Here is a 27,023-nt window from a genome sequence, read left to right on the forward strand (position 1 = left end):
TACAATGCTGCATTGAATTACAGTTGTTTTTTTTTAAAAAAAGGAAAGCTTTCATACCATGAATGGTTTCATAGTTTTGGGGAGAAAGAAAGAAAGAAAGAAAGAAAGAAAGAAAGAAAGAAAGAAAGAAAGGAAAAAGAACAAACCACTGGTGTCGTGCGAGGTTCCTCCTCGACAAATTAGAATGCACAATCACAATGTGGTGAAAGACAAGTTTAAGTCAAAGAATTATGTTTGACTGGATTCTGTAACTGAATACGAAGCTCTGCGGGTTTTCTCTCTCTGAGTGTGGTTTCTGCTTCAGCCTCCAGGCAAAGGTCAGTCCTGTGTGTAAACCCCCTTACTGCAGCAGCAGCAGCAGCAGCAGCAACAGCAGCAGCATCAGAAGCATCAGAAGCATCAGAAGCAACAGCAGACGATGTTTTGTGTGATGTTAAATTCACGTCAGCTTCACCTATAAAAACATCAGCTCAGAACTCACACGCATGTGAAATGATGAGAAATTCAAATTCACCACTGGTTAAACTTTATTCACTTTTGCAACTGTCGCTGAAAAGACTTGAATAAAATGCTCATAGTTTCAGGTTTTTGGCAGAAAAGTGTCAGTGTTTGTTACTGCGTGAGGGGAACAGTGTGGCTATAACATTATTGTTCATGTAAGACAACACTGAGACGTATTTACAGGTTTTTCTTTACTTATATTAGCGATCGAAGCGAACTTGGTTTTCATGGCACATCTTGATTTGATCAATAACTCGATTACATCCCAATTTACAGTTTTATACAGTAAAAACTGATGGAGGCGCATACTCTTTTATTTTGTTGTTGTTTTTTTTACAGTGCAAATCTAAAGCCGTAGCCTGGGTCTCTCGTGGTAAACAACATGGAATGTTCAGGGTTTCCACATTTTTACTGTAATGTCAATTTCTATAACCAAACACATCACATATAAGTTATTTATATTATAATTAGAGCTGTCAGTGGATTAGAAAAATAATAATAATGGATTCACTGTGGCTCTGTGGATTAGCCGTGTCTTTTCACCAAAAATGAGCGAATAAATCGCAGAATTTCCTGCAACTAATCTCAATTCCAAAGCTTGTAATACTTGTCATGAGTGAATCTACAATGCTAATTTGGCAACATCTTTTAGCTAGTTAGCCAAAGTGTTAGCCTCTTCATATAGTGTGCATGTTTATGACACAATCTAGTTCCTCTTGAGGGTAAGATTTTAAACAGTTTCTCTCAGTCCATTTCTCCTCTACGATGCTAATTTGGTGGCTATTTTTTAGCTTTCCACTTAGCTTAAGAATTAGCTGCTCCATAAAATGTGTTTGTCTGAGGCAAAATAGTTCCTCTATATTAGTATAAAGTGTAAAATGTGTCTCCTGATGCCATTTGAATGATTTCTCTCAATCTATTAGCTAGAATGCAAATTTATCAACATCTTTAGCTGTTAGCAGCTAGCCAAATATTAGCTTCTTCATATAATGCATGTGTCTATAACACAGTGGTTCCTCTTGACGGAAAAGTGTAACACGTTTCTCCTGATGCTGTTAAAATGATTTCTCTCAGTCCATTCGTCCTCTACAATGCTAATTTGGCGTCAGTTTTTTTAAGCTACTCACGTAGCCAAGGTATTAGCTTCTCCATATGATGTGTTTATTTGAGACAAAATAGTTCAAAGGTAGAGTTTAACATGTTTCTCCTGATGCTATTTGATTGATTTCCTCAGTCCAGTTAGCCAAGATATGAGTTAGCTTAGCTTCTCTTACGTGTGTTTGTGTTTGATCAACAGCTAAAACACTCCTGTATCACAGACGTACGAGTCTGGAGTGTGTGTGTTTTACCCTGAAGTCATATATTCAACACAATTGGCAGCCTGTGGACAAGTGGAAAGGGAAATGTGCTTGTAACCTGAGGGTCACTGGTTCAAATCCCAACAGGATAAGTGCTGTAGTGAGTAACCTCAGCCAACCTCCATTGCTCCTGTTTCTAGGAAGGTTCCTAGTATAATAATAACAATTTTAGAATGGGTTAGTTTGCAAAAGGTTGCAATCTAACATATTTGAAATAAATGTTAAAATTGTGACAGCACTATTTATAACATTCCGATTTTTGGCAGTTTTTTTGTAACCAGTTGCCCATCTTGCCCAATTAGCCCATGTGCTAATTTCTTCAAACATACATGTTGCCTTTATGATGACTGCATTATTCTTCAAAAAAAACATGCGTCATTCGTCTCTGTACAATTATTTTGCATCGTTGTATGACGATGACACATCAGCAAACAGCAGTCCTTCTGCAGAGGCAGCACCAGTACTCGGAGTGTGTGTGTGTGTGTGTGTGTGTGCGTGTGCGCGTGTGCATCATAAGTGGGCGTGCTCAGAGCTCTGGTCGCTGTCGTGACTGTCCTCGTTGGCTAACGAGTCTGTGGAGTGGTGGAGTGCCGCGATGCCAGAGAACTCTGACGGCAGCAAAGTGCCTTTTTTCACATTCACCAGTTCTTTCTCCCGGGCTGCTGCCCCCTGCTGGCCGCCCTTCACTCGCTTCCACTTCATCCTCCTGTTCTGGAACCAAACCTTCACCTGCGGGTCAGAGTGAAACAGAAAACATCAGAATAACATATTGTTCTCATGACATGGCTCTGTGCAAGTAGCTTCTGCAAATGTTTTGCATTTCTGGTAAAGAATGAACTGCGAGGGAGGATCTTATCGTCATACTGAAAAAGTAAAAGCGCTAGAAAAGTGCCATTAGTGGACTTGTAAATCGCTGTAGATCCTGCAGAAGTGTTTACCAGGGTCTTTGAATGCATCTCTTTAGCTGCTTTGTCAAACATTACCACTGATTATTTGAAGAGCATTTTGACAAGTATTGCATTGCAAGTACAAATCTTTTTAATCCACTGATTCTAATGATGGGCCACACGGTGGTGTATTGGTTAGCGCTCTTTCCTTGCGGCGAGAAGACCCGGGTTGGAGCACTGGTTGGAACAAGGGCCTTTCTGCATGGAGTTTGCATGTTCTCCCCGTGTGTGCGTGGGTTTTCTCCAGGTTCTTCGGCTTCCTCCCACAGTCCCACACTCCCACAAAAACATGCAATGTGGGGATTAGGTAAATTGGACACCCTAAATTGACCATAGGAGTGAGTGTGAGTCTTGGATTTAATATCGATTGGCTGCTATAATGACATTAAGTGGAAAACATTTCCTAAATAGACTTAAGTCGTAGATAAGCCTCTTGTTGAGTAAGGTTAAATAAACAAATTTTCCCAACACCAAACTCCATAGAGAAAACCAACATTTTCAGTTCTTGGAAACACAGGAGCTGCTCGTCGACTGCTGCTTTGTTTGGTAACTTTGTGTCACTGCCATGAATTTGAAGAAATTGATTTTAAACACAGATGTCACAGGATGACATTTGAACTTAGTGATGGAGGTAGCAGTAGATCAACATCTACTGTGTGCTGTGATGTAAAATCCATGATTTTCTCTGTGGGCTTTGGTGTGAGAGAGTGAGTGAGTGGTTCACAACATGAACTCAAACTTTGAGTTTCCAGTGAAAACAGACACAAACAGAGACTTCATATGAATATGATGCTTGTTATACAACAGCCCTCTCACATCACACCACACACTCCTGACTTCTTTGTCAGTTAACCCGTGACACTCAAACACAACACTTGATCGTCTGTTTCGAAACGGTTCATTTGCGGATCTGCGGTGCGTGAACGAGCGGCCGAGCTGAAAAACACGCAGAGGGGGAAACCCAACTGTGATGACACCAACGCAGCAGCCAAATGACAGCTGAACAGCTCAAAACTGCCACTTATTGGCTCAACATTGGTATTAAACAATGTTTCTGGCCTCTCATCAAAAACGACGTCATTCAGGGAAGGTTTCCAGTGATTGTCTGAGCTATGAGTCCTTTTATTAAATATGATGTAGAATAAGAGGCTAAAAATGCTCTTTATTCTTGTGATTATGTTATTTAATGACTTTGTACGAGTTCTAGCATGACTATATTTTTGTCTTGTAAATAATCTCAAGTTAGTCTTTACTTTCTCATTTGCCACAATGACCGGAAAGAAAAATCCTCGTACTGTGAAAACTTTACCGGACAATAAATATATGGGGCCTTTTCTGTAGCTGGTCATTTTAAAGAGGCGTCTCTTTAAAATGACCTTCACTTCAGGATAAGAATAATCAACCACTTCTACCTAGATTTGACTATCTTACTATTTTACGGTGTACTTTTATGTAAGCTGTGTTAATGTTTGTCAAAGCAGATAAAGAGATGCATTCAAAGACCCTGGTAAATTTCATCACTTCTGTGGATATCTACAGCGATCTTTTTTTTACACTTCTAGCTCTACTTGGCTCGACTTGGTTTGGTATCATTTTCCATGACTTCATAGCTCCTCCATAGAGTGGGTGGAGTCATCATATCACGTCTGCGTGAAACTGCTGCGATGTTGTGGTTTTCTGTGTGACACAAACACACAAACTAGTGACTTGTAAAGCAGTTGTTTTGGGTGAAAGTCAATCATTAGAATCCCAGAATGGTTCAGTCCTTCAGTCACTGAAGTGAAATACCAGTGAACGTGGTTTTCAGCAGGGCTGTCTCCTCTGTTCAACACATTTGCTTTGCTAAATGTTGGAGATGAACGCATGTTTTCAGGACGTTGAAGTCTCTTTAACTTTGATCTACAGTTGGACATTGTTGGCGCTCATGACTCTTCAGTGATGACACTCTCTGACCAATCGGTGACCTTCAGTCTGTTGACGATGGAGAACTAGAACTGTACAGTGGAAAAGCACCAAAACTCTGGCACACTTGGAAACGCAAAAACATGCTGTACGTACCGCGCTGAACCAAACCAACTGCTCTCCTCATCTAGTATCACTAGTAGTACTACTAGTATCACAAACAGTTGAAATAACTCATGGACTCTTTCATCTTTACTCTTTGAACACAGCAGATTTATCCTGATTTAGATCTAAAATGTTCACACATCTAAATAAAATATATGTTTCCTGGAAAAAGCTTTTGCTCACACGTGGTCCACACTTTTCCACAACTCACGAAAACATCCATCACATTTTCTCCAAACAGCTCACGCAGCATAAATCGTGCGCGCCGCCCCCGCCGCCAAATGATTATAATGCCAATATTTACCTCACTATCTCGTACTGTTTATATTATTTAAACTTCAGGAGATTTCACGCTCGCTGCTTTTCGTGCCACAAGTGGATTCATTTTAAGTGTGCAGTCGTGGTGGCAAACTGGGCTCACGTTTTGAGTTTTTCCTCAATATTTAGAAATATTCCCCGTTGTCCCAATATTTACTTTCATCATTCATCATTCATTCGTGTTTATCATGATTCATGTGCGTTTACAGCTGCTTTCAGATCAATGATTTAAGCCCTCGAATGTGAACGAGCAGGTTTACCACTTATTTGACTTATTTTCAGGGAGAAGTGTGATTGAAGAACATACTCATAACTACGTCTTTGTAGGAACATGATGATTTTAACATATTAACAAAAGGCTTTGTTTAAGTCTATAATATCGTAGACATATTGTATCATAGAACGTGTTCACTACTGAATTTTTACCAAACGGTCATGACGGCCATTTTCTGACAGGAAACTGAAGTATGTAAAGCACTCACTCTCCCACACCAAACTCATAGAGAAAGTCAGTGATTTGAGCTGCTGGTCCTCTGCTGCCTTGTGTGGTGAGTTTGCGTCAGAACAAAGGATTTCAAACGTCAACGTCACAAAATAAGACATTTGAACTTTCTGAAGGAGGCAGCAGAGGATCAACATCTCCCGTGTGTCCTCATAAATCAACGATTTTCTGTGTGTGTGTGTGTGTGTGTGTGTTAAATCTCTGTCAATATCTCTTTTATTTCGAATCCAAACAACGTCAAAGTGGACACGACACACACTGGTGTCCTCAGTGAGTCACCTAACAAGTGGTCGTTGGACATTATTGATCATGTTTAAATGGAATAGAAATAAACTTTTAGCCAAAAGTCTGGACAATGTTGATGTTAAAGAAAAAATGTCATTCCTGGAATTCCTGGAAACTCTTTGTGTTGGATGATTGTTAAGTGTGATGTGAGGTTATTAGTGGAAACAAGTGGCGCTTATTATGTGTGAAAATGTTGTTAAATGTGTTAAAAAGGACATCTTGTTGTCTACGAAGAACGATCCTGCCTTAAAAACCTCTCTGGACTCTTCTCAGACATTACACCATAATCATCAATGACGGCTGTGTTCCACTTGTGCCTGTCCCAAGTAACAATGTGCACCATTTGTGCCGCAGTCACAATCTTGGGAGAGAAGCTAAACGGATCAGAGCCGTTGCTGATGTAATTAGTCGCACAGATCAAACTCCCGACAGTTGTTTTTGTCCCACGCGGGATTCGCCGACTCGTGACGTCCTGTGTGCTCTCCGCTTACACGGGCGTGACGCAAGACGCATAAATCTGTGCGTGTACGGCCGTCTACGAGGCTCACGCAGGAATCCCTGCTACCAGCTGAGAATGCTCCAGAGCCTGACTCTGCTCTGTTCTTTATATTCAATCTTCAGTGTATCTCACTGCAAACTATCAGTGGCCAGGCGTCAACTCAGAGTGACTTACTGCTTCCACATGGGTGTCAGAGAACAAACCCAACCCCCCACCCCCCAAACCATTTGTCTCCTGATATTCACGTCATGCCTCTACAGTTCTTTTAGCTACGACTAATTCTTTGTGCTTGCAGGGGAGCAGGAGGGAGGGAGGAAGTGCCTTGCTAGACAGCACTTCCTTCAGCCTTGTCTCCCTTTTGTTTTGACTGAAAGAATAGACAGGAACATCTGGAACAGGACGGTGGTGTCACACGGCCACAGCTGGAGCAAGAATCACAATCACAGTAGCCGCAGAAAAGGCCTCGTCGCTGTCACGAGACCACCTCTGTTTTCACAACGCGGCACCACTGCTGCCTATTGTAGTGTAAAGTAATGTGTTATTTCTGTCACTCCAGTTAAGTGACACACATTAAGCAAACGAGGCAGCGGTAGACCACACCTCCTGCGTACCAAAGGGCTTAAAATTACTTTAGATATCTGGCCCTTATTTACAATTTACTGCATGTTAAAATAGTGTATTAACAATTTACAATGAAGAAACAGTACAACATAACATATTAAATAGCATTTGTCTCAACTCTCTCCTCTCTGATGACAAAGGTGCTTATTCGCCGGCTTCCTGCGACAGCGCGAGTGAAATTACCGTAACAACCACACGTTGGCTTTGACGTGCAACTTCTTAGCTTTCAGAATTTTTCCGAATTTTTCCCAAACCGTGGCATAATTACGGTGATGCAAAGTGTGCTTGCACAAACGTGTCGTCTGCGATACGCTCGGTGCTACAGGGTCCCTTGAATGCACTAATTGTTGATTCACTAATGTGAGACTCTGTGTCAGCTGTGGGTGTTTTGCGCGTACTTGTCTCTCGGTGAGGTCCAGATTGACGGCGATCTCGTAGCGCCTTAGTCTGGTCAGGTAGTTGTGGTGAGCGAACTCGGCTTCCAGCTCGCGGATCTGCTCCTTGGTGAACGCCGTCCGCTCTTTCCTGGGTTTGCTGCTCACGTCTGTCTTGTAATTCCCGTCCTGGGACTCTGAAACCAAACACCACACACACAGGTTTGTGCTCCACTCAGCGCTGATTTATATGCAACTCACTCACACACACATACACACGCACTCTCACACACAAAAAATAATAATGCAAATGTTATGTGGCAGGTGCAAAGTCAGCAGGGGGAGAAGTCAGAGGGAAGGTAAGAGAAACAATGGGAGCCGTCAGTCACACTTTATCATTGACTCATTTTTTATGAAGAATTTAAGTGGCTGGAAATACTGACGTGTGTGAGAGTGTGTGTGTGGCAGCTGGTTTTTACACACACGGCATGGATTCAATTTGTCCTCGCCTTTAAAAGAATCTCCTGCTAAAACCATATATAAAAACACACACACATATATTTGAATAAAACAGGTCTTTCAAATAGTCAAATATTCTTAGAAATGGATTTAAATTGTCTTGTTTTTAGGAAAAAATTTAAGAAAGTTGTCCTTATTTACTTGCATGAGCTGATTTTAAGAACAATTTTACTTAGAAGAATTTTACTTAAAAACTGTTGTTTTAGCTCGTGACAGGTAATTAACGACAAAGGCAACATTAAATATTTGTTTCTTTACCAGAAAAGGCACATTTCACTTTCTTAAAAATATTTCTTTGGATTTTTTTGCAGTGTAAAACCTGTCTTTTTCCAGTTTTTGTAAGCTGATACAGTGTTAGTAAATACAATAAAGTAAAATAACCCATATCAGCACGAATCATACATACTTTAATTACATATTTTGTAGTGTGGTATGTTAGAATAGGCTTGATCAAGTGATATACCTTAAACAGAGAACAATAGTCAGCAACAGTAGGTATGAGAAAAACTGACCCATTTATTATTACGTCCATTTTAACCTTTAACATAAGAATATTGGATGTTTTGCCATGTTCATTTCATACAGTCTGTGGTTCATTTCATCAGGAGCAAAGTACCATGTGTTAATGGGGGTATTTTCAGAGCAGCCGTGTTTCACAGCTAACGGCGTGTCTTCAGAGAACACCCCCCTTGTTTTCACTATTTTGGATTAGCCCAACCCACACAGGGTGAGTGACTCGTCCCGCAGGTCAACACGGAGCCTGGGGACCGGCCCCACAGACATACTTCAGTCCGTGTGTGGAGCTTCAGGACACATTTAAAACTCAGAAAGCTCTTGGCATGGCTGGTTTTTGGGGTCTAATTAACTAACGGAAGCTGTTGAAAGTGTGGCTTCGTAGCCTCTGATTTCAGAGCAGTAGCAGTAGCACATACGCAGTTGTTGTGATCATGTGGGCTCTACATGCATTCAACATGCAGAGCACACGTGATCACAACAGGCGCTGCTGGATAGAAGTGCCGGAGCGGAATGGACTGCTGTATCGGAGATTTTAGAGGCATTCCGACATAATCCGATATGCGTTTTTTGGCTGACATTGTACCGATATGCGATATAATATATCGGATCGGGGACATCCCTAGTATGTACAGTATATATATATGTCCTGTTTTTACATTGTGCAGTTTTTTACAAGCGCGTTTTGTTGTTTTTGTGTTTCCATGGTAAAAGAACTCTGTAGTAATCAAGAAGAAGAAGTTGAGGGTTTACGTGAAACTGCTCTACAAAAGTTAAATTTGTCTGTGACTCAATTTTAAAGACCCAAGGACAAATGAAATAAGCTGCCAGAATTCCCACGACATTGAAACAGATCATTGTTCGACATGTAGTCGGTGTCCGGCTGCCGCCCTTTGACCTTCACCGCTCCCTGTAATTTCAAACCCGAGTGCTGCCTTCTCCTCTCTCTGTGTCTCTGTCTCTCTGGTAAACCCAGACATTGTGTAAAGCGGAATAAAAGAATAACACCGCTCAGGCTCTGCCGCCTCAAAGCAGCAGCAGCAGCAGCAGCGGCAGAGTCTGCAGTTAAAAACCAGCGGCGGACGTTTTATGACGCAGCCGCGACACCGCAGCAATTAGGCACTCGCTGTAAACTTTCATCTCTCCACAAGAAAGAAAGAAAGAAAGAAAGAAAGAAAGAGAGGAACAATATATGAGGAAAAGAAGCAAAACACCCAGACAAGGCTGCGGTGATTCAAATGAGCTGAGCTCACAGCAGGAAGGACACTCACAAAAACACACAAAACAATAAAACAATATCTGATTCTCCTTCTGCTGGAAAATTAGCTGCTGGTTTGTTTTCCAACTTTTTCTTTACATTAACACCGCCCCCAAAACCACAGAGACAAAATCTGTGACATTTATGTCACTATATCTGACTCATATTCTCATATATGTCACTATATCTGACTCATATATGTCACTATATCAGACTTACATATGTCACTATATCTGACTCATATATGTCACTATATCTGACTCATATATGTCACTATATCTGACTCATATTCTCATATATGTCACTATATCTGACTCATATATGTCACTATATCTGACTCATATTCTCATATATGTCACTATATCTCTCATATATGTCACTATATCTGACTCATATTCTCATATATGTCACTATATCTGACTCATATATGTCACTATATCTGACTCATATTCTCATATATGTCACTATATCTGTCACTATATCTGACCATATTCTCATATATGTCACTATATCTGACTCATATATGTGACTATATCTGACTCATATATGTCACTATATCTGACTCATATTCTCATATATGTCACTATATCTGACTCATATATGTCACTATATCTGACTCATATTCTCATATATGTCACTATATCTGACTCATATTCTCATATATTTCACTATATCTGACTCATATTCTCATATATGTCACTATATCTGACTCATATATGTCACTATATCTGACTCATATATGTCATATATCTGTATGTCACTATATCTGACTCATATTCTCATATATGTCACTATATCTGACTCATATATGTCACTATATCTGACTCATATATGTCACTATATCTGACTCATATTCTCATATATGTCACTATATCTGACTCATATATGTCACTATATCTGACTCATACTCTCATATATGTCACTATATCTGACTCATATTCTATATATGTCATATCCTCATATATGTCACTATATATCTGACTCATATATGTCACTATATCTGACTCATATTCTCATATATGTCACTATATCAGACTTACATATGTCACTATATCTGACTCATATTCTCATATATGTCACTATATCTGACTCATATATGTCACTATATCTGACTTACATATGTCACTATATCTGACTCATATTCTCATATATGTCACTATATCTGACTCATATATGTCACTATATCTGACTCATATATGTCACTATATCACGTATGAAATAAATACATTAACCTGTGTATATGTTAGAAATATATGTTTATGTAGGAATTCAATTAATGTGCATACATTAAAAAGTTGCTGCTGCTGCTAAAGTTGCTGTTGCTGCTAATGTTAAAGTTGCTGCTAAAGTTGCTGCTGCTGCTAATGTTAAAATTGCTGCTGCTGATGTTGCTCATGTAAATGTTGCTGCTGCTAAAGTTGCTGCTGATGATGATGATGTTAAAGTTGCTACTGCTGATGTGAATGTTGTTGCTGCTGCTAATGTTAAAGTTGCTGCTGCTAAAGTTGCTACTGCTGCTGATGTTAAAGTTGCTGCTGCTAATGTTAAAATTGCTGCTGCTGATGTTGCTCATGTAAATGTTGCTGCTGCTAAAGTTGCTGCAGCTGATGATGATGTTAAAGTTGCTGATGATGATGTGAATGTTGTTGCGGCTGCTAATGTTAAAGTTGCTGCTGCTAATGTTAAAGTTGCTACTGCTGCTGATGTTAAAGTTGCTGCTGCTAATGTTAAAGTTGCTATTGATGATGTTATAGTTGCTGCTGCTGCTAAAGTCCCTGCTGGCAGTTTTGCTGCCCACACTCAGCGCAATCACGTTGATTATCGGAGGCTAACTCATCAGCTGTATAAATATCACACCGCTGAGCCTCAGAGCCTGATTATGTTTTAACATCTGGTCCAGAAACTCCAGCAAAACCCAGTTTAGAAACAGAAACAATAACAAAAACCTGAGAACTCATTTCCATGTGAGGTTTGTCTCCTTTTTGCTTTTTTTTTGCTCACAAATGAAGAATCTCCAGTTTGTGCGTCTGATACTCAGCTGTGATAGTTTCCTCTGTGAAGGTCACATGACACGAGGTTCTGAGGAAGCTGTGGATATTTTTTGTAAACTTGACCGTGCCTTATATTTGCACAACTCGTGTTGTCGAGGGCGTGGCCGTGACATAAACATTGCAAAATTTTCTGTCCCTAACCCTAACAGAAGTCAAACAATGTGCAAATATAATCGTACATATACTGTATTATGAATTTTATTTCAACATAACATACGTGAAAATACTGCATATTTATTAGAGAAAATCGCACTATATGTATTTCCTTCATGTTTTAAACTTATATTTTTATATAAAAAGAAAATTTATATATTGTAAATCAGTGTTTCCCAAAAGGACCCACTTTTTAAAGATAGTAAAATATTGTTTGTTTTTTTCGTAATCGCTAACGGCTAATAGTATTTTTGAAATAGTAGAAATCATTTATGACAAAAGTATTAAAAAAGTAAATTTATTCATGTTTCTTACACAAAAACCTTCAAAATCTAAATCAAATTAATTTGGGGACCCAAGAAATATCTTTCGCAACCCATTTGTGGGTTCCGACCCAGTGTTTGAGAACCCCTGCTGTATATGATGATGAATATAATAATAATAATTTTAATTTTTCAAATGTATCTCAAACAAAACGATGCAACAGTCATAATTAATGTTGCAGGAAATCTTAATTGTTAAATCTGGCATTAAATTCTTGAATTAGCACATACTTTATTGGGTCGCGTTAGATTTTTAATTAATTTTGAGCAGCAGCAGCAGCTGTATTGGAAACGACCACCTGCATGTAATCACACGCAGTCATGTCAGTCAGTGGTGGAGTGCAGGTGATTCACTGCGCTGCGCCGCAGTCCGTCCTCACGTGGACAGAGGGACGAGGCGAGGATACTTTCCCTGGAAAACTAAGAACTCCCACTAATATCACTTTCCCTGCAAGAACCCCCCTCCTGTGACCAGAGCCGACCTCGACCCCCCGGCCGCTTGTCACGTTGTGATTGATGAATGCGGTGAAAGCAGGTTGAAAATGTCCAGCAGGTCATTACAGAGGTGTTACACGTCTTTAACAAGGGCCCAAACCTCAATATTGATGTATTTATATACTAGAATTTTTGTTATTGTAAATATTTATCAAGTTTTTATATATGTATATATATATATATATATATAAATTAAAGGACAAAAACAACTGCAAAATATCACACATTTAACATTAAAAAGTTATACAGAATTACTAAATTTCACTTTTTTTTTTACAAAATCACAGATTTTACAACACTACTAAACTTTTAGAAATGTTAAATTTTTTTCTAGATTCTTTCCAATTTTTATAACGTTTTAAAAACTACAAATTTTATGAAATCACAAAAATCCCAAGGACTGTAAACTTTTTAGAGTTCCATTTTACAATACTGAAAAACTAAGAAATGTACTCATTTTTAAGTTTTATAACTACAAACCTTTTAAAAAACAAATTTTTTTTCTTCCTAAACTACCATGTTTACAACTTTACAAACTTACAGATTAAACACAATCGTGAGAATCAAGACAATCAAACAGTTTTTAAGATCACATTTGTTTTCGAAAAAACAAGCAAATGATGTTGAAATGTTTTAAATAATATTAAAGTATTAAATAGGTGACAAATTGAAACTATTACAAAAACAAATCTCTTGTGTTTTTGCTCTAATTCCTACCTGTGATAGTGAAAAAACACTTCACAGCTCTTTCAAGTTCAATTAAATAATGAATTTTTCAACTGTGTGACACAACTTGAACTTGAACGAGTGCAACAGCTGCTTTTAAACTAAAGCTAAACACTGATTTTATGTCACACATTAAACTAATTCTGTTTTCTAAAATGTTTTACGCTGGGGCAAAATCTGTCGGGATTTATTTCACCTGGGGAAAATGTGGGGATTTGAGTGTCGGGTGTTAAATGCGGCGCGAGGCGCTGGTGTTGGTCTTTTATAATCCGTGACACGATTGCTTTAGTGTGAGCCTCTGTCTCTGCTCTCTGTTTAAAATAAAGAAAGTGTTGGTGAGATTGTGATGTGGCCTCGTGCGGCGCTCTCACACCTTCACTTGTGTTTGTTTCACAGCTGTGGGAAATTTGTGGCACTGAAAGACTGAGAATGACACGTGCAGATGTCTGTGTTGCTTTTCAGCCGCGCTCTTTGGAATTTCTGCTCCCGCTGATATTTATGTAACAAAAAGACCGACAAAGACTTTGTGGAAATGGAATTAATAATATTTGCTGAGAGGGAACTCGTCCGAGCTTTGTTTCTGATTTTAAAAACAGAATTTAAGTTACATAGAAGAAGTCTTTTGTAATTAAATTCGTTGTATTAAATATTGGCAGAAAATTGGTTTGAGGAATGAAATCTCTGCCTTTAATGTTTTTTCCAGACTTTTTTGATTTTAAAAGCTAAGTTTTTTTCTTTCTGACTTTCTGTAAATACTATTTTGAATGGACAAAATCAAAAATTGTTTCAGATTTTAAAAACTGAGCTTCAATTAAATCGAAATTCTCATTTTCTGACTTCATAGAAACCTTTGAGGGTGTTTTCAATTGTGAGATTTTAAAAACACATTTTTAATCTACATTTCTCTAGCCCTGCACAGTCACTTTTCATATTTTTGGCTCTCTGGGAATGAAAATAAAAAAAATAAAATAAAATATGTATATATACATATAATATTATATCGTCAAAGTAATGGAATCCCTGTCTTTAAAGAGTTGCTCTAGATTTTTGAATTTTAAAAAACTCGTTTAAATTTAAATCTCCCTTTTTTCTTCTTCTATAATATTTTCTGAGATAAATGTGGCTTGAAGAATAAGATTCTCTGTATTTAGTGTTTTTCAGTCTTACCTGAACTGTCACTTTTCCTCTTGCCGTTCCTCTTCTCGGCCTCGGCAGGTGACAGAGTCTGTCTGCCAAAGTCTGCAGGTGCACAGGACGCACCTGTGGGGGTGCTGCCACTGCCCAGAGTGGGGGTGCTGGCGCACATACTGGGCCCACCCGTGTGGCCCAGGTCCGGGGGTGCGGGCGCACCGGCGTGGGCTGAGTGTGGCGGGTGGCACAGACTCTGGCGCACAATGCCACCACCGGGCGACGGCATCTGAGGGACGTGCCAGGACGCGTGGTGCTGAGGCGGGGGGTGATGCTGCTCGGAGGGCAGGTGGCCGCGGTGAGGGTGAGGGTGAGGGTGGTGGTGGTGGTGGTGGTGGTGGAGGTGGTGAGGGAGATGGTGCTGCCCGGGGAAGAGGCCGTCATCGGCGGGGTAGCTGGAGATGATGCAGGGCGCCGGCGAGGAGGTGGAGGACGAGGACGAGGACGAGGCCAGGTCGGGGTAGGAGACGTGGTCCGAGCGTCCGTGCAGGGTCAGGGCCGACTGGGTGAAGGCGGGGTGCAGGGTCTGCGCCGGAGCGTGGGGGCTCCGCAGACAACTGAACAGAGTGTGATCCATCACACACACACACATACACACACACGGCCCTCCAGGCAAAGGTGAGAAGGGCAAGTGAAACTTAATAAAACAAAACAATCACAATTCTCATATCCAGGATGCTTCTCTTTTTCTCCTCTTTCTGACACAAACCCCCGCCCCCTCCCCCCCCCAAAAAAACCTTTTCTCCTTGAAACAAAACAAAATGAGTGAGAGTTTGTGTGGTAATCCGGAGCGTGCGGCCAGTTGCCAGGCTGTACAGGATAAAGAGTTAAGGCCGGGATAAATGTGCAGCAGAGCCTCTCAGATGTCAGGAGGAGCTGGAGCTGGAGCTGGAGCTGGAGCTTGAGGCTGGAAGCAGAAGGAGGTTCCTAGGAACTGCAGAACGAGGGGAGCCGGCTGAGGGGATGTTATAAATAGGGTGTAACGTGAGAGGGAGGCTGGGTCACAGACTGCATATGCGCTACTGACCACATACATATGATCGCCCGCCTAAAAAGCACAGCATAATAAATCTGTACTATTAAAATGGCTGAGTCTCAGGAAAGACGGCAATTTATTTTGGACTTGGATGTGACCTCGGGTGGCCATCTACCCCCCCAACACCCTAAAGGAAAACAACCTTAATGGGTGTGGCCTGTGTGTGTGTGAGGTGTCAGAGGTCACCCTGAGTTTTGACCTGTTTAAACACAGTTGTTTTGTGGCAGCGACAGTTTCCTCTGAGCTTGTGTTTGTTTACAGTCACCGTCTCCAAAGAAACATGTACAAAAAAAAGAATAGTTAGAAACTAAAAAGTATCGTTGCTTGGCAAAGATTTTTTTTCCAGTCAAACTAAACAAAGATCATTTGAATTTAGAGAACATTGTGTTTTTCCAGCTGTTTGACTGATTGTGATCAGAATAATTAAAGAAATGAAGAAAGGGGATGTAGTTTATGGCCAAAAAAATAAATTGCAAGATTCTCGAAACTAGTGCTGTCATAACGTCAAATACAAATAACGTGTTATTAAAACATCTGAAGAAGACGAAGACCTAGCTAAAATGGATGCTAACAATGGCAGAGCTCTGGGTAGAAACTCTAACTTTAAACTGTTATAGAAACAAAAGTAATATTCCGACATTTCACATCACAGACAAAATATACATCAGTGTGTTAGCTGTGAGTCAACTGTGAAAAAACTAGCTACTACTCTGGCTAAGTGGGTAGCTGAAAACTGGCTAAACACACACTTCATGAAGAAGCTAATATTTTGGCTCGGAATAGCTAAGAACTGTTGGCTAATTAGCATCATGGAGAACAGTGGACAGAGAGAAATCATTTAAACGATGAAGTGCTACTCGGATCAGTATCAGTCAGGTCACGGTCACGGTGGCGTGGTTTCATACGCCCACACAAACACACTAACTACTGTAGAGACTTGTGTGAAAGTGAATCATTAGAATCATTAGACGAGTTGACAGGATGGATCAGTCCTTCAGTCACTGAAGGGAAATCCCAGTGAACGTGGTGACGATGGCCGGCTCTCAGCAGTGCGGACTCCTCTGTCTGTCTTTGCTAAATGTTAGAGATGAACACAAGTCTTTTTAACGTTGATCTACAGTTGGACATTGTTGGCTTTGATTCTTGTGCCGCAGGTACTAAAAAAACACCAGGTACTAGTTACTATCACTGGTGGAAAAAAGAACTGTATACACAATATGCAGAGGCTAATACTGTGCTAGCTAAAAGCTGTTGCTAAATTAGCATAATAGGATCATGGACAAAGAGAAAATATTTAGACGGCATGAGAAGACATTTTAAACTTCACAATGGAAAAGAACTATAATTTCACAAACACACACATATGAAGATGCAAATGAGCTATTTAGCCAACTCTGGTATAGACCTGGTTCTGTACATGGTCTCTGTCAACTAAGATTAAGAACTAATATTTTGGCTAACTGGATAGCTACAAACTATCTCCTCTCAAACTATGAATATTTGCCCTCTCAAATTAGCCTCAGAGAAATCATTCAAACTGCATCCGAGGACATGTGACACTACCTTTGAGAAGAACTAGTTTGTCATAAATACACACATTATCTAGAGAGGCTAATACTGTGGCTAACTACAGCTAAAGACCGTTAGAAGCATTAGAAGACGTCTTAAACTCTCAGCAACTATTGTGTCATCAATACACACGCTACAAGAAAAAGCTAACACGTTGGCTAATGCCGTACGCTAAAAACTGTTGCCAAAATAATCATCTAAAGTCATTTAAACAACATTAGAGTACACGTAAGACACTCTAATCTTGAGAGGACCTTTAAAAACCATTTTATGAAGCATATATATGTTATTTTCAACATAAACAGCCGAGAGTGAAAAAGATGATTTTTACTGGCTGCTTTTTTGAGTCTCAGTCCTTCAAAATCACTGAAATAAACAGGAGAAGTTCACTGATAAAAATCCACTTTAAGTCGATGTAATTAAAGTCCTTAAAGTGGAATTTTTAATGTCTTAAAATAAATAAAGAGGACTTATGTTGCAATGACAAACATGCTCCTCTTAAACTTCTTTTTAAAACAAATGTTCATTCCAGTCTCTACAGATGACGGTAAACAAGTGTAACGTGAAAGAGGAGTTTCTGTGGCTCAGACGGCTTTTGCAGATGGACGGTCACAATAACTCCACACTCCTGGGATCTCACTGCCACGGACGCTGAGAGAGGAAATTAATTCCTCTTTGAGAGAAAATGACTTTAACAGATAGCGAGGCTGAGGCAGGCTGACTGCTGCTGCTGCTGACTGCTGCTACTACTGCTGCTGCTGCTGCTGAGGACCCAGGACACACACACACACACTAACCTTCGAGAATGTCCACAAGTGTAAAGCAGAGGTGAGTAAAATTCAGTCTACTCTAATGTTTACAGTTCAAATTAAGGCTATTAGCACGTTAGCCCAGGATATAGCATATAGTTATATTTGCTCAGGATTTAATTCACACGTGTTTCCAATCCTCTGTGTGTGTGTGTGTGTGTGTGTGTGTGCGTGCGTGCGTGCGTGTGTGTGTGTGAGGTGTTTTCACTCAGTTTAAATTTTTGCGTCTCAAGGGCAAAACCTTCCAGCTGTGTCGTTAAGTGTGTGTGTGTGTGTGTGTGTGAAATAGGATTACACACACGCACGCACACACGATGACATTTTATTTCCTTGCTTTCTGTACATTTGTCAGATGTGAACTTGTTTGTTGACCTAAAACCACAATTACTCAGTGGTTTGTGCTGATTAAAAATGTGTTATATATATATAATCACCTGATTATGTTGATATAAATGTATTTTACAACTTTTCTTTTGAGAATAACTTGAGCCTCAAAAACATCCAGGCTGTAGTTCACTGTGTACAAATATTCAAATATTCAATATTCAGTCTGGACCACTATATTACAATATACTATTATTTACTGCACTATTATATACTATTACTATACTGGAATATACTATTATTATACTGCACTATTATATACTATTACTGTACTATTGTATAATATTACTATACTAGAATGTACTATTACTATACTAGAATATACTATTATTATTTTACTGCACTATTACATACTGTTACTGTACAATTATATAATATTACTATACTAGAATATACTATTACTATAGTAGAATATATTATTTTATTTTTATTATTATCATCATTATTATACTGTACTATTATACGCTATTACTATACTAGAATGTACTATTATTATTATACTGTACTATTATATACTATTACTATACTAGAATGTACTATCATTATTATTATTATTATGCTGTATTATTATATATTATTACTATACTACAATATACTATTACTATACTAGGAAAATTTAACATGTTTTTTCTATGTATTAAATGCATGTGTACATGTAAATATGCATGTATTACAATACTATAATAAACTTTAGTTAACTATAGGATACCATACTATGCTATGCTACACTAGGTTATCTTATGCTATTAATTACCATAAAATACTATGCTATGGTAAGTATTCTATGCTATGTTACACTATAATGTGCCGTGCTATTTGTGCTATACTAAATGATACATACATTATTATACTGTTCTATGCTGTGCTTTAATACACTATACTATGCTTCACTGTAAAGCATTCGGCTATGCTATGCACATGCTGTGCTGTAGCTAAGGCTAATGTAGAAGCTTAGCCTCTAAGAAATACCATGCAATGGTATTGGATGCAATAAAGTAAAAATAAAAGGTTTCTTTCAGTTTCAGTGAGACTAAACAAGACATCATGAGACCCAAACATCTACATTTAAAGACTTGTCTTCTATGAAAAGCTTGCCTATATTTGCCTATAGAAGCAAATTTGTAAACTGTGACTTTAGATGTAACTGTCGTCACTGATGAGTCCCGAGTCAACCTCTCGAGGCCCGAGAGCAGCGCGTTCCACAGAACCTGAAGGTGGAACCTGCTGCTCAACCTGTGGCTGTCAGTCACACAGGGCAGGAAGGATTACAGCGGACGCAGCCCGATGCCGCGCTCACCAAAAACAAACACGCAACCCCCACTTTGGCCTGTTCCTCACATGAATTCAAAGTTAACATAGTCATTTGCTGCGTGTTCTGAGGTTTTGGCCTTCGATGGAAAATGAAATGTGCAGCGACAGCAGCAGCAGCAGCAGCAGCAGCAGCAGCGACAGCAGCAGCGGCAGAAATGAAATACCATGTGAGACAGTGAGCGTGTGGAGCTTCTGCAGAGAGAAGATGAAAATGTGCTTTAATGATTCTACACGTGTGTGAACACAGACGTGAGACAATAACAACGCTCTGTTGATTACTTTTCATTTACATTATCAATATGTTTTTAAAAACACAAAGCCCTATAATACAATGTTTGATGTTAAAGTTTCTCTGTTTTATTTTGTCAAGATATCGCAGGTAGATGGACAAAAATGTAATTAATCAATTTTAGTACGATTAATCGAAAATAATAAATATAATTGCAAATATGAGAAAAATTTGATTGGAATTAGAGAGTTTTAGTGTCATTTTATAAATAACAAGATAAAAGGAGCTAATCCAGAGAATTTAGAATATAAATGTGTATGAAAATGCAAAAATAGATAATATTTGAAAGATAATAATCATTAAGTCATTAAGTCATTAGTTCACATTTAGTCAATGTTTGATCATGAGTGAATAACTATGAATTCATTAAATAATGAAAGATTAGTTATCATTAACTATTGATTACTGAAACCTTTTTTGGTGTATCTTTTTGTAAAGTGTGCTTTAATATAATATAATATAAGTATGTATCTATTAAATATAATAAAGTTGTTTAATTAAATGTTCATATGCTGCTTCGGGATGTAGAAAAAATGATGTTTTATCATTCATAAATCGAAAAACGCATGAATAATAATAAACAGTGTAGTTACCAGTGTCTGTGTGAAAATATCTCGCAAAATCTAATCCCTGTCGTTGTTGATACACAGATTAACATCTTCACACGTGCGTAAAAGGCTTCAGAGTTTTATTTCTCCACCCACTTACAGAGATATTTCAGAATGTATAACGCAGATTAAATACAGATTAAACGCTTCTCCTCCTAAATACAGTACATTCTGCAGCCACAGCCAGATTAGGCCTCTGAAAACAGCTGCTGGTGTGAAAGCTAACGTTGACTTTTTTGCTGTTTGAAGATATAAACTTTAGATTTTTCCTGTTGTCTTCATTTATTCATTTAAATGTAATTTAAAGTCATTGTCTGTTTAAGTCACACATGATTTTCTTTCTTATTATATCAAATATCAAAATAGAAAAATCATTTTAAAAGACTCAAATATCATCTGCAACGTTTTATTAGCGACAAAACCTTCAGATTTTTGATAAACTAAAGTACAATGTGCTCATTATTAAATCAGGTCAGATAAATTCAGATTAGATTAGATTAGATTAGTTTATATTACAACAGTTTAGATTAGATTAGATTAGATCAATTCAGATCAGATCAGATTAGATTACATTAGTTTAGATTACACTAGTTTAGATTAGATCAGATCAGTTGAGATTAGATTAGATTAGATTAGATCAGATCAGATCAGATTAGATTAAATTAGATTAGCCTAAAGACACAGTGGACAACAGAGTGGACACAGTGGACAGAGTGCTCGATGTCAGGGAGCCACAGCTCAAAAACAGTTTTTTTTTTTTATTTCATATTGACATTTTTATTTTCTTCACTGTGCTGCAGATTGCAGGGGTGTTTCAAAGGATTTTGAGGGCCCAGTGGAAAGGGGGCCCTGCAACAAAATTTTGCTTTTCGATAGCCTAAAGTTTTAAATGATTCGAATTAAATCAGATTAGATCAGGTCAGATGAGAGTGAATTAGATTAGATTAGGTCTAATCAGATTAGGTAAAATTAAATTAGTCAGATTAGAACATCAACAAAACTTTGATTATTGATACCCCAGAGTTTAAAATAGTCAGATTAGATGACATTAGATTAGATTAGATGAGATTAGGGGAATTCCCTTGTTACAGCAGCAAAAAAGGACAGGTTTTGTTAGTTTTATTATTAAATGATCTGTATGTGAAGAAAACGTTTCATATATTTATATTTGTTACTAAATAACTAAGAACATGTAAACGTGCAAATGTAAAAATCTATTTTAGTCGTTATTCAGCTGTCCACGGGGGCCCACTCTCAATTTTGGGCCCCTGCTGTTGGAACACCCCTGGCAGTTTGTACAAGACATTTATTTCATTAATAATAATAAAGTGTGACTTAAATTGTAATTGACTTCACTGAGGTGGCTTTTTTAATGAACATTGAAATATTAGTGCTTTTAAATTAAAGTGCACGCTGTGAAAAAAAAAAAGTCTTATTTTGCTCATTGAATTTGTTCCAAATAAAAAATGTCTCCTTTGTGATCGGCTGCTCTTCCTCTCTAGTCTTTTCACACAAACTTGCTGCTCTTCAGTGGCCATTTTGTCTGTGTGTAATGGCCGTGGACAGCTGAGGTGAGCTCATCATCTATAACGGGGCGGTTGGAGCCGCCTGGCGAGATGCTCCAGCTCCAGCTCCAGCTCCAGCTCCAGCAAACGCAGCTTGATGAAGTGCAGGGCCTTACACTGAGTCGGACCACACCTCAAACGGCCCCTGGGTCGGCCGCACTAAAACCTCCATTTAGATCTGGACCTGGCTCGACCACCAAAACCAAAAGCGGCAACGGCTGCAGCCAACCGCGGTGCCAAAGGCCCGTTTTCTCCCAGACTAAATCTGTGAGCGCCCTCCTCCATTTTCGCCCGTTCACATCCCCGTTTCGCCGGGAACGACTCCAGACTTCCCCAGGATTTGTGAACGAGGTCATTAGTGACTTTTATTTGTGTCGCCCACCTACTGCTCAGCCAAACCCTGTCGGCACGCTGCACTTCCTGCTCCACCAGTGAGGCACACAGTGTGACTCTGGCCGTGTGATTGCATCACTCTGTGACGGTCCAGCTTGGACATGCTGTTCCAATAAAGCAAATCATTGAGAAGAGTGAAGTCAACCTTTTATGATTTAACAGCTTCCTTCTCTATTAAGTTCCCGCGGTTTGTCTGGATGATTCCCAGAGAGTTTGCATTATTATGAGTAATATTAAAGGGGAAACTTGTGTGTGGTGGCACGGACTGGAGCTGAAGATACAGACAAAAGGGGGAACAACATAAAATGCTCACCTAACAAAAATGTACACCTACTCAAGTCTATGATATCTTAAAAATAAATTCACGTCATTTCATCTGATAGTTAGACAGACTTTTCACGTCCCACACCAAAGTCCACAGAGAAAATCTCAACCACACAGGAGTTGTCGATCCACTGCTGCCTTCATCAGTCAGTAACTTTCAGCATCTGAAATCCTTTGTTTGGATTGACCCCAAACTGACCACACGAGGCAGCAGTACACCTGCAACTCCTGTCTTCCTGTGATTTTCTAAATGGTCTTTTGTGCAGGAAATGAAACAGTTGAGTATTTCTAAGTTTGTAAGTGTATGTTCAGTGAAACTCACTGTGGAATGATCTCGTGAACTGAGAAGCAGCTGAAGATCTGGACACTCAGGCCCAAATTCTCACCTAATAAAAATCTACTCCTGCTTGAGTCTATGAAATCTTAACAATACATTTATGTTACTACAGTATATCTTATATAGTCAGACAGTGTTTTCCAACTGGAAACAGAGGTTTTTGTGACGTCCTGCACCAAAGTCCATCCCAATCACAGCAGCTGCCTCCATCAGTAAACTCAACTGGACTTATTTTCAGTTACTTATGGCTTCTGAAATGCTTTGTTCAGATTGACCTCAGTGACATCTGACGTAGACACGGATGTGTTTGTGTTGTGTGTTGTGTTCATTTGGTTGTTGTGTTGTCGATCCACAGCCTGTTCTCTGATTGACGTGGTGTAAAAAGTCTCTCTAGTCTAATGACGGTCTGAATGTTTTTAGAGGGTTTTATTTTTTTTCCACCATGACGAGCAGAAACTCCCTGCGCGGCCAAAACCATTTTTCTGAACACATAATTGGCAAAAATGTAACAAAATCATGGGATTGGCACAGATTATTGCTAATTTCGGACTTAAAGTATTGACACACGATGCCTTCACTAAGCTGATGAGGAATTTAGAATAAAAACGTGATCCACCGTGTGCTCGCTGCTGTGACCCCACGACCTCTCTGAGGTCACAGGAGGTGCAGAGTGTGCAGCAGGAGAACGGGGACCTCTACTGGAGAACAGGTGAAAGGCGAGTGTCAACACGTCGTCGTGCAGCTGCAGCTGAACGGTGATGAGCTCAAATGATGAGGATTTGTCAGTAAAAGATAATTACGCTAAATGAGGGAAAATAAGATTATACGTGGCTACGTTTACACAATGTTTTCAGCTGTAAATCTGTATTTTGTGACCTGGAGACGTTGAGATGTTGGCCCCGCCCCTCGCCGTGACAATGGAGAATTAACCACCAGAGGTGAAATAAGTAATAATAAATAAACTGCACGTCAAATTAATTAATAGCACAACTTTCACTAATAAATAAACCTTCAAGTTTGTCTAAACATTTGTGATTTTTACTGTTTCAACATGTTGCCGGGGCATCGCCGACAACAACAACTGGGGCTGATGTGATCTGAGGCCTGCGTTTGTTTACTGTGTGTTTACATGGAGCACAATCCTAAACAACACACACAACACAGACACACAGGGAGCACTGCTTTGTTTCCTAATGTTCAGAACTTGACATAACCTCCATTTCCTGAGGTTTATAAACGGATCTCTCGCGTTCTCCTGCACCAAAGCAGCTGCTGCTCCTCTGCTGCCTCGTGTGGTCACTTTGAGTCACTGTGTTCAATTAAAATGAAGGATTTCAAAAACACATTGGAAGTCAGTGATGGAGGCAGCAGTGGATCAACAACTCCCGTGTGTGATGTTAAATTCACTGATTTTCTCTCTGTGAGAGAACGAGCGTCGTCTTCACAGTGAGATGAAGCAGTGAACACGTTATTTTGTTCACCCTCTTATCTGCTCACATTAATCTGTGAAGAAGTTTTCCACTGACTTTTTAAAACCTTTTTACTTATTCAGGTCCGAGCAGCAAAGATATTATTATTCTTTTTCTCACAGATTTCTGCGGCTGCATCAGATCTGATGAATGTGCGTGGAAAATTGGATGTGGGAGGGGTTAAATTAGTGTGCCACGCCCACTGTCCAAACTCACCCTGAAGCGCAGGTTTATCCACACACACCGTCATTGGTACATGTGACGACAAGAATACATCATGACCATTGATGATCATTGTTTTACTTGATGTCTCTCGTCTGACTGAGTTGATAAATAATGTTTACAAACAAACAAACAAACAAACAAACAAACGCTCACCATCAGTTACACACATTCCAGCTCTTGCCCAATAGAAACCCGGCGACCTCTGCATAGTTTGCACTCACAGGGGTCACAGGGGTCAGCGGCTGTTTTTATTTATTGTTATTGTTTCTGCTCCTCTCACACGAGCATTTCCCTCGACTGTGATGCAGAACAATCCCACGTCGTCGTCCTCCTCGTCTTCGTCGTCCTCGCCGAGGCCGCAGCGGTGTGGACGTGACGCATGGCCAGGACAATGGGAGGATGCGGAGGCATCGGGTGAAACACCCGTGCTGTCATGGCGACGAGGGTGTTATATGGTGCAGTGTCCACTTCCTGAGTTTTATGTTTTGACACCCACAGCCAGCTGAGGGGCCTCCCCCGTGTTTTGCCTTGTTAAAAATGATGGGATGGCGACTGTGGAGCCTGGAAGTCTGATAATGCATAAAATGTGTTTTTGTGTGGATCACGCTATAAAAGTGCCCCGAGCTCAGCGTCTGTGCTGCTGCTGCCGTGACATCTGGTGAAATCATAGAAGCAGGTTTTTTTTCTTCTTCTTCTTCTTCTTCTTCTTCTGCAGGACCCTGTCCCGTCCTGTTTGCAGTTGCCGTGGCGACGGGGAAGAGCAGGGGTTTGGTCCGAGCTCACTGGGACTGAAGAGGAGGCGGCGGTTTGGACGGGATGGACCGCATTCAGTTCCAGGGCTTTCCAGAGTCTCCCAGGGGCTTCATTAAAACAAAAGGAGGAGGAGGAAGAGGAGGTGGGACTTCCTGTTGGGAGGGAGCCAACCGAGCATGACCCTACATGGCTCTGTAACGTGTGTTGATGTTATTGTTCTTGGTGAGAGTCCGTCATCTGAAAACAGACTCTGTCAGGCAAAACTATCAGACCTGACAGAGTTAAGAATATTTTCACTGCTTCATTTCACCATTTCACCACCATTTTCCAACAGGAAACTGTTTGTAAACCGCACGGGGTCTACTGCTGCCTCGTGTGGTCACTTTGTGTCAACTTACTGTGTGCAGTGATGTTAAAATCGCTGACTTTCTCGATGGAGTTTGGTTTGTTCTGTTTTTCAGCTGCCGATAATTTTTTTTCAACACTTTCTTTGTTTGAAACACATTTTTATTGTTTGTCTCTAAATCATAATTCTGTTACTTGGCAGCGTAGGCAGACGTTTCCTTACCTTTAGAACTTCATATCTGGAGCAGGTCCTTTTTCAAAGTCCACCACGTTATACAGCCGTCAGCTCTGAATGATGTCACATGACCTCATCAACACCTGGAGGGCAAAAAAACAAAAACCAATAGAGTGACCCGTATTAAATCACCTGACAGCAGCAGATGAACACAATGTTTTTACTCCTCCCACAAATCTGATTTGAAGCATTGAAAACAAAAAGTGTCTCACATCATGGGGACACTATGAAGGTTGAATGCAATACACAACTTCACCACTAGATGCCACTAAATCCCTCACATTGAATTTTACTATACTTAATTAAAGTGATGGATGTGAGACTTTTTGTATGTATTTGCGATACAAAAACTTTAGCTAGTTAACACACACACACACACACAGAATCGTCGACCCACTAAGATGGACACAACAAATGTTTTATTTTGGCAAATTCAGCATTTGAAATTATTTGTTCAGATTGACCTCAGTGACACAAAGTGACCACATGGGGCAGCAGAGGACCAGCAGCTCCTGTGTCTCTGTGAGCTTAAAGTTGCAGTTTTCTCTGTGGAGTTTGGTGCGGGTGAGTGAAGAGTTAAAAAACTTCAGTTTTCAGGCAGATAAGTGTCTCTAACAAGTGAGATGAATGACTGAATGACTATTTTATTCACTACAGAGACAACTTAACAACA

At 39.7% G+C, this 27,023-nt stretch overlaps 1 protein-coding gene across 1 annotated transcript; it reads right to left on the reverse strand.

Moving 5' to 3' along the window:
- Positions 1–509: 509 nt before the first annotated feature.
- On the reverse strand, positions 510–15,383 carry meox2a (mesenchyme homeobox 2a). Its single transcript, XM_044034534.1, has 3 exons — positions 14,678–15,383; positions 7,497–7,669; positions 510–2,588 (listed from the first exon to the last, which is right to left on the reverse strand). The coding sequence occupies exons 1-3, from the start codon at positions 15,288–15,290 to the stop codon at positions 2,370–2,372; spliced, it is 1,005 nt and encodes a 334-aa protein (XP_043890469.1). The 5' UTR covers positions 15,291–15,383; the 3' UTR covers positions 510–2,369.
- Positions 15,384–27,023: the final 11,640 nt, after the last annotated feature.

The sequence above is a fragment of the Solea senegalensis genome, linkage group LG9 (genome assembly GCF_019176455.1).
Source record: "Solea senegalensis isolate Sse05_10M linkage group LG9, IFAPA_SoseM_1, whole genome shotgun sequence".
Lineage (NCBI taxonomy): Eukaryota > Metazoa > Chordata > Actinopteri > Pleuronectiformes > Soleidae > Solea > Solea senegalensis.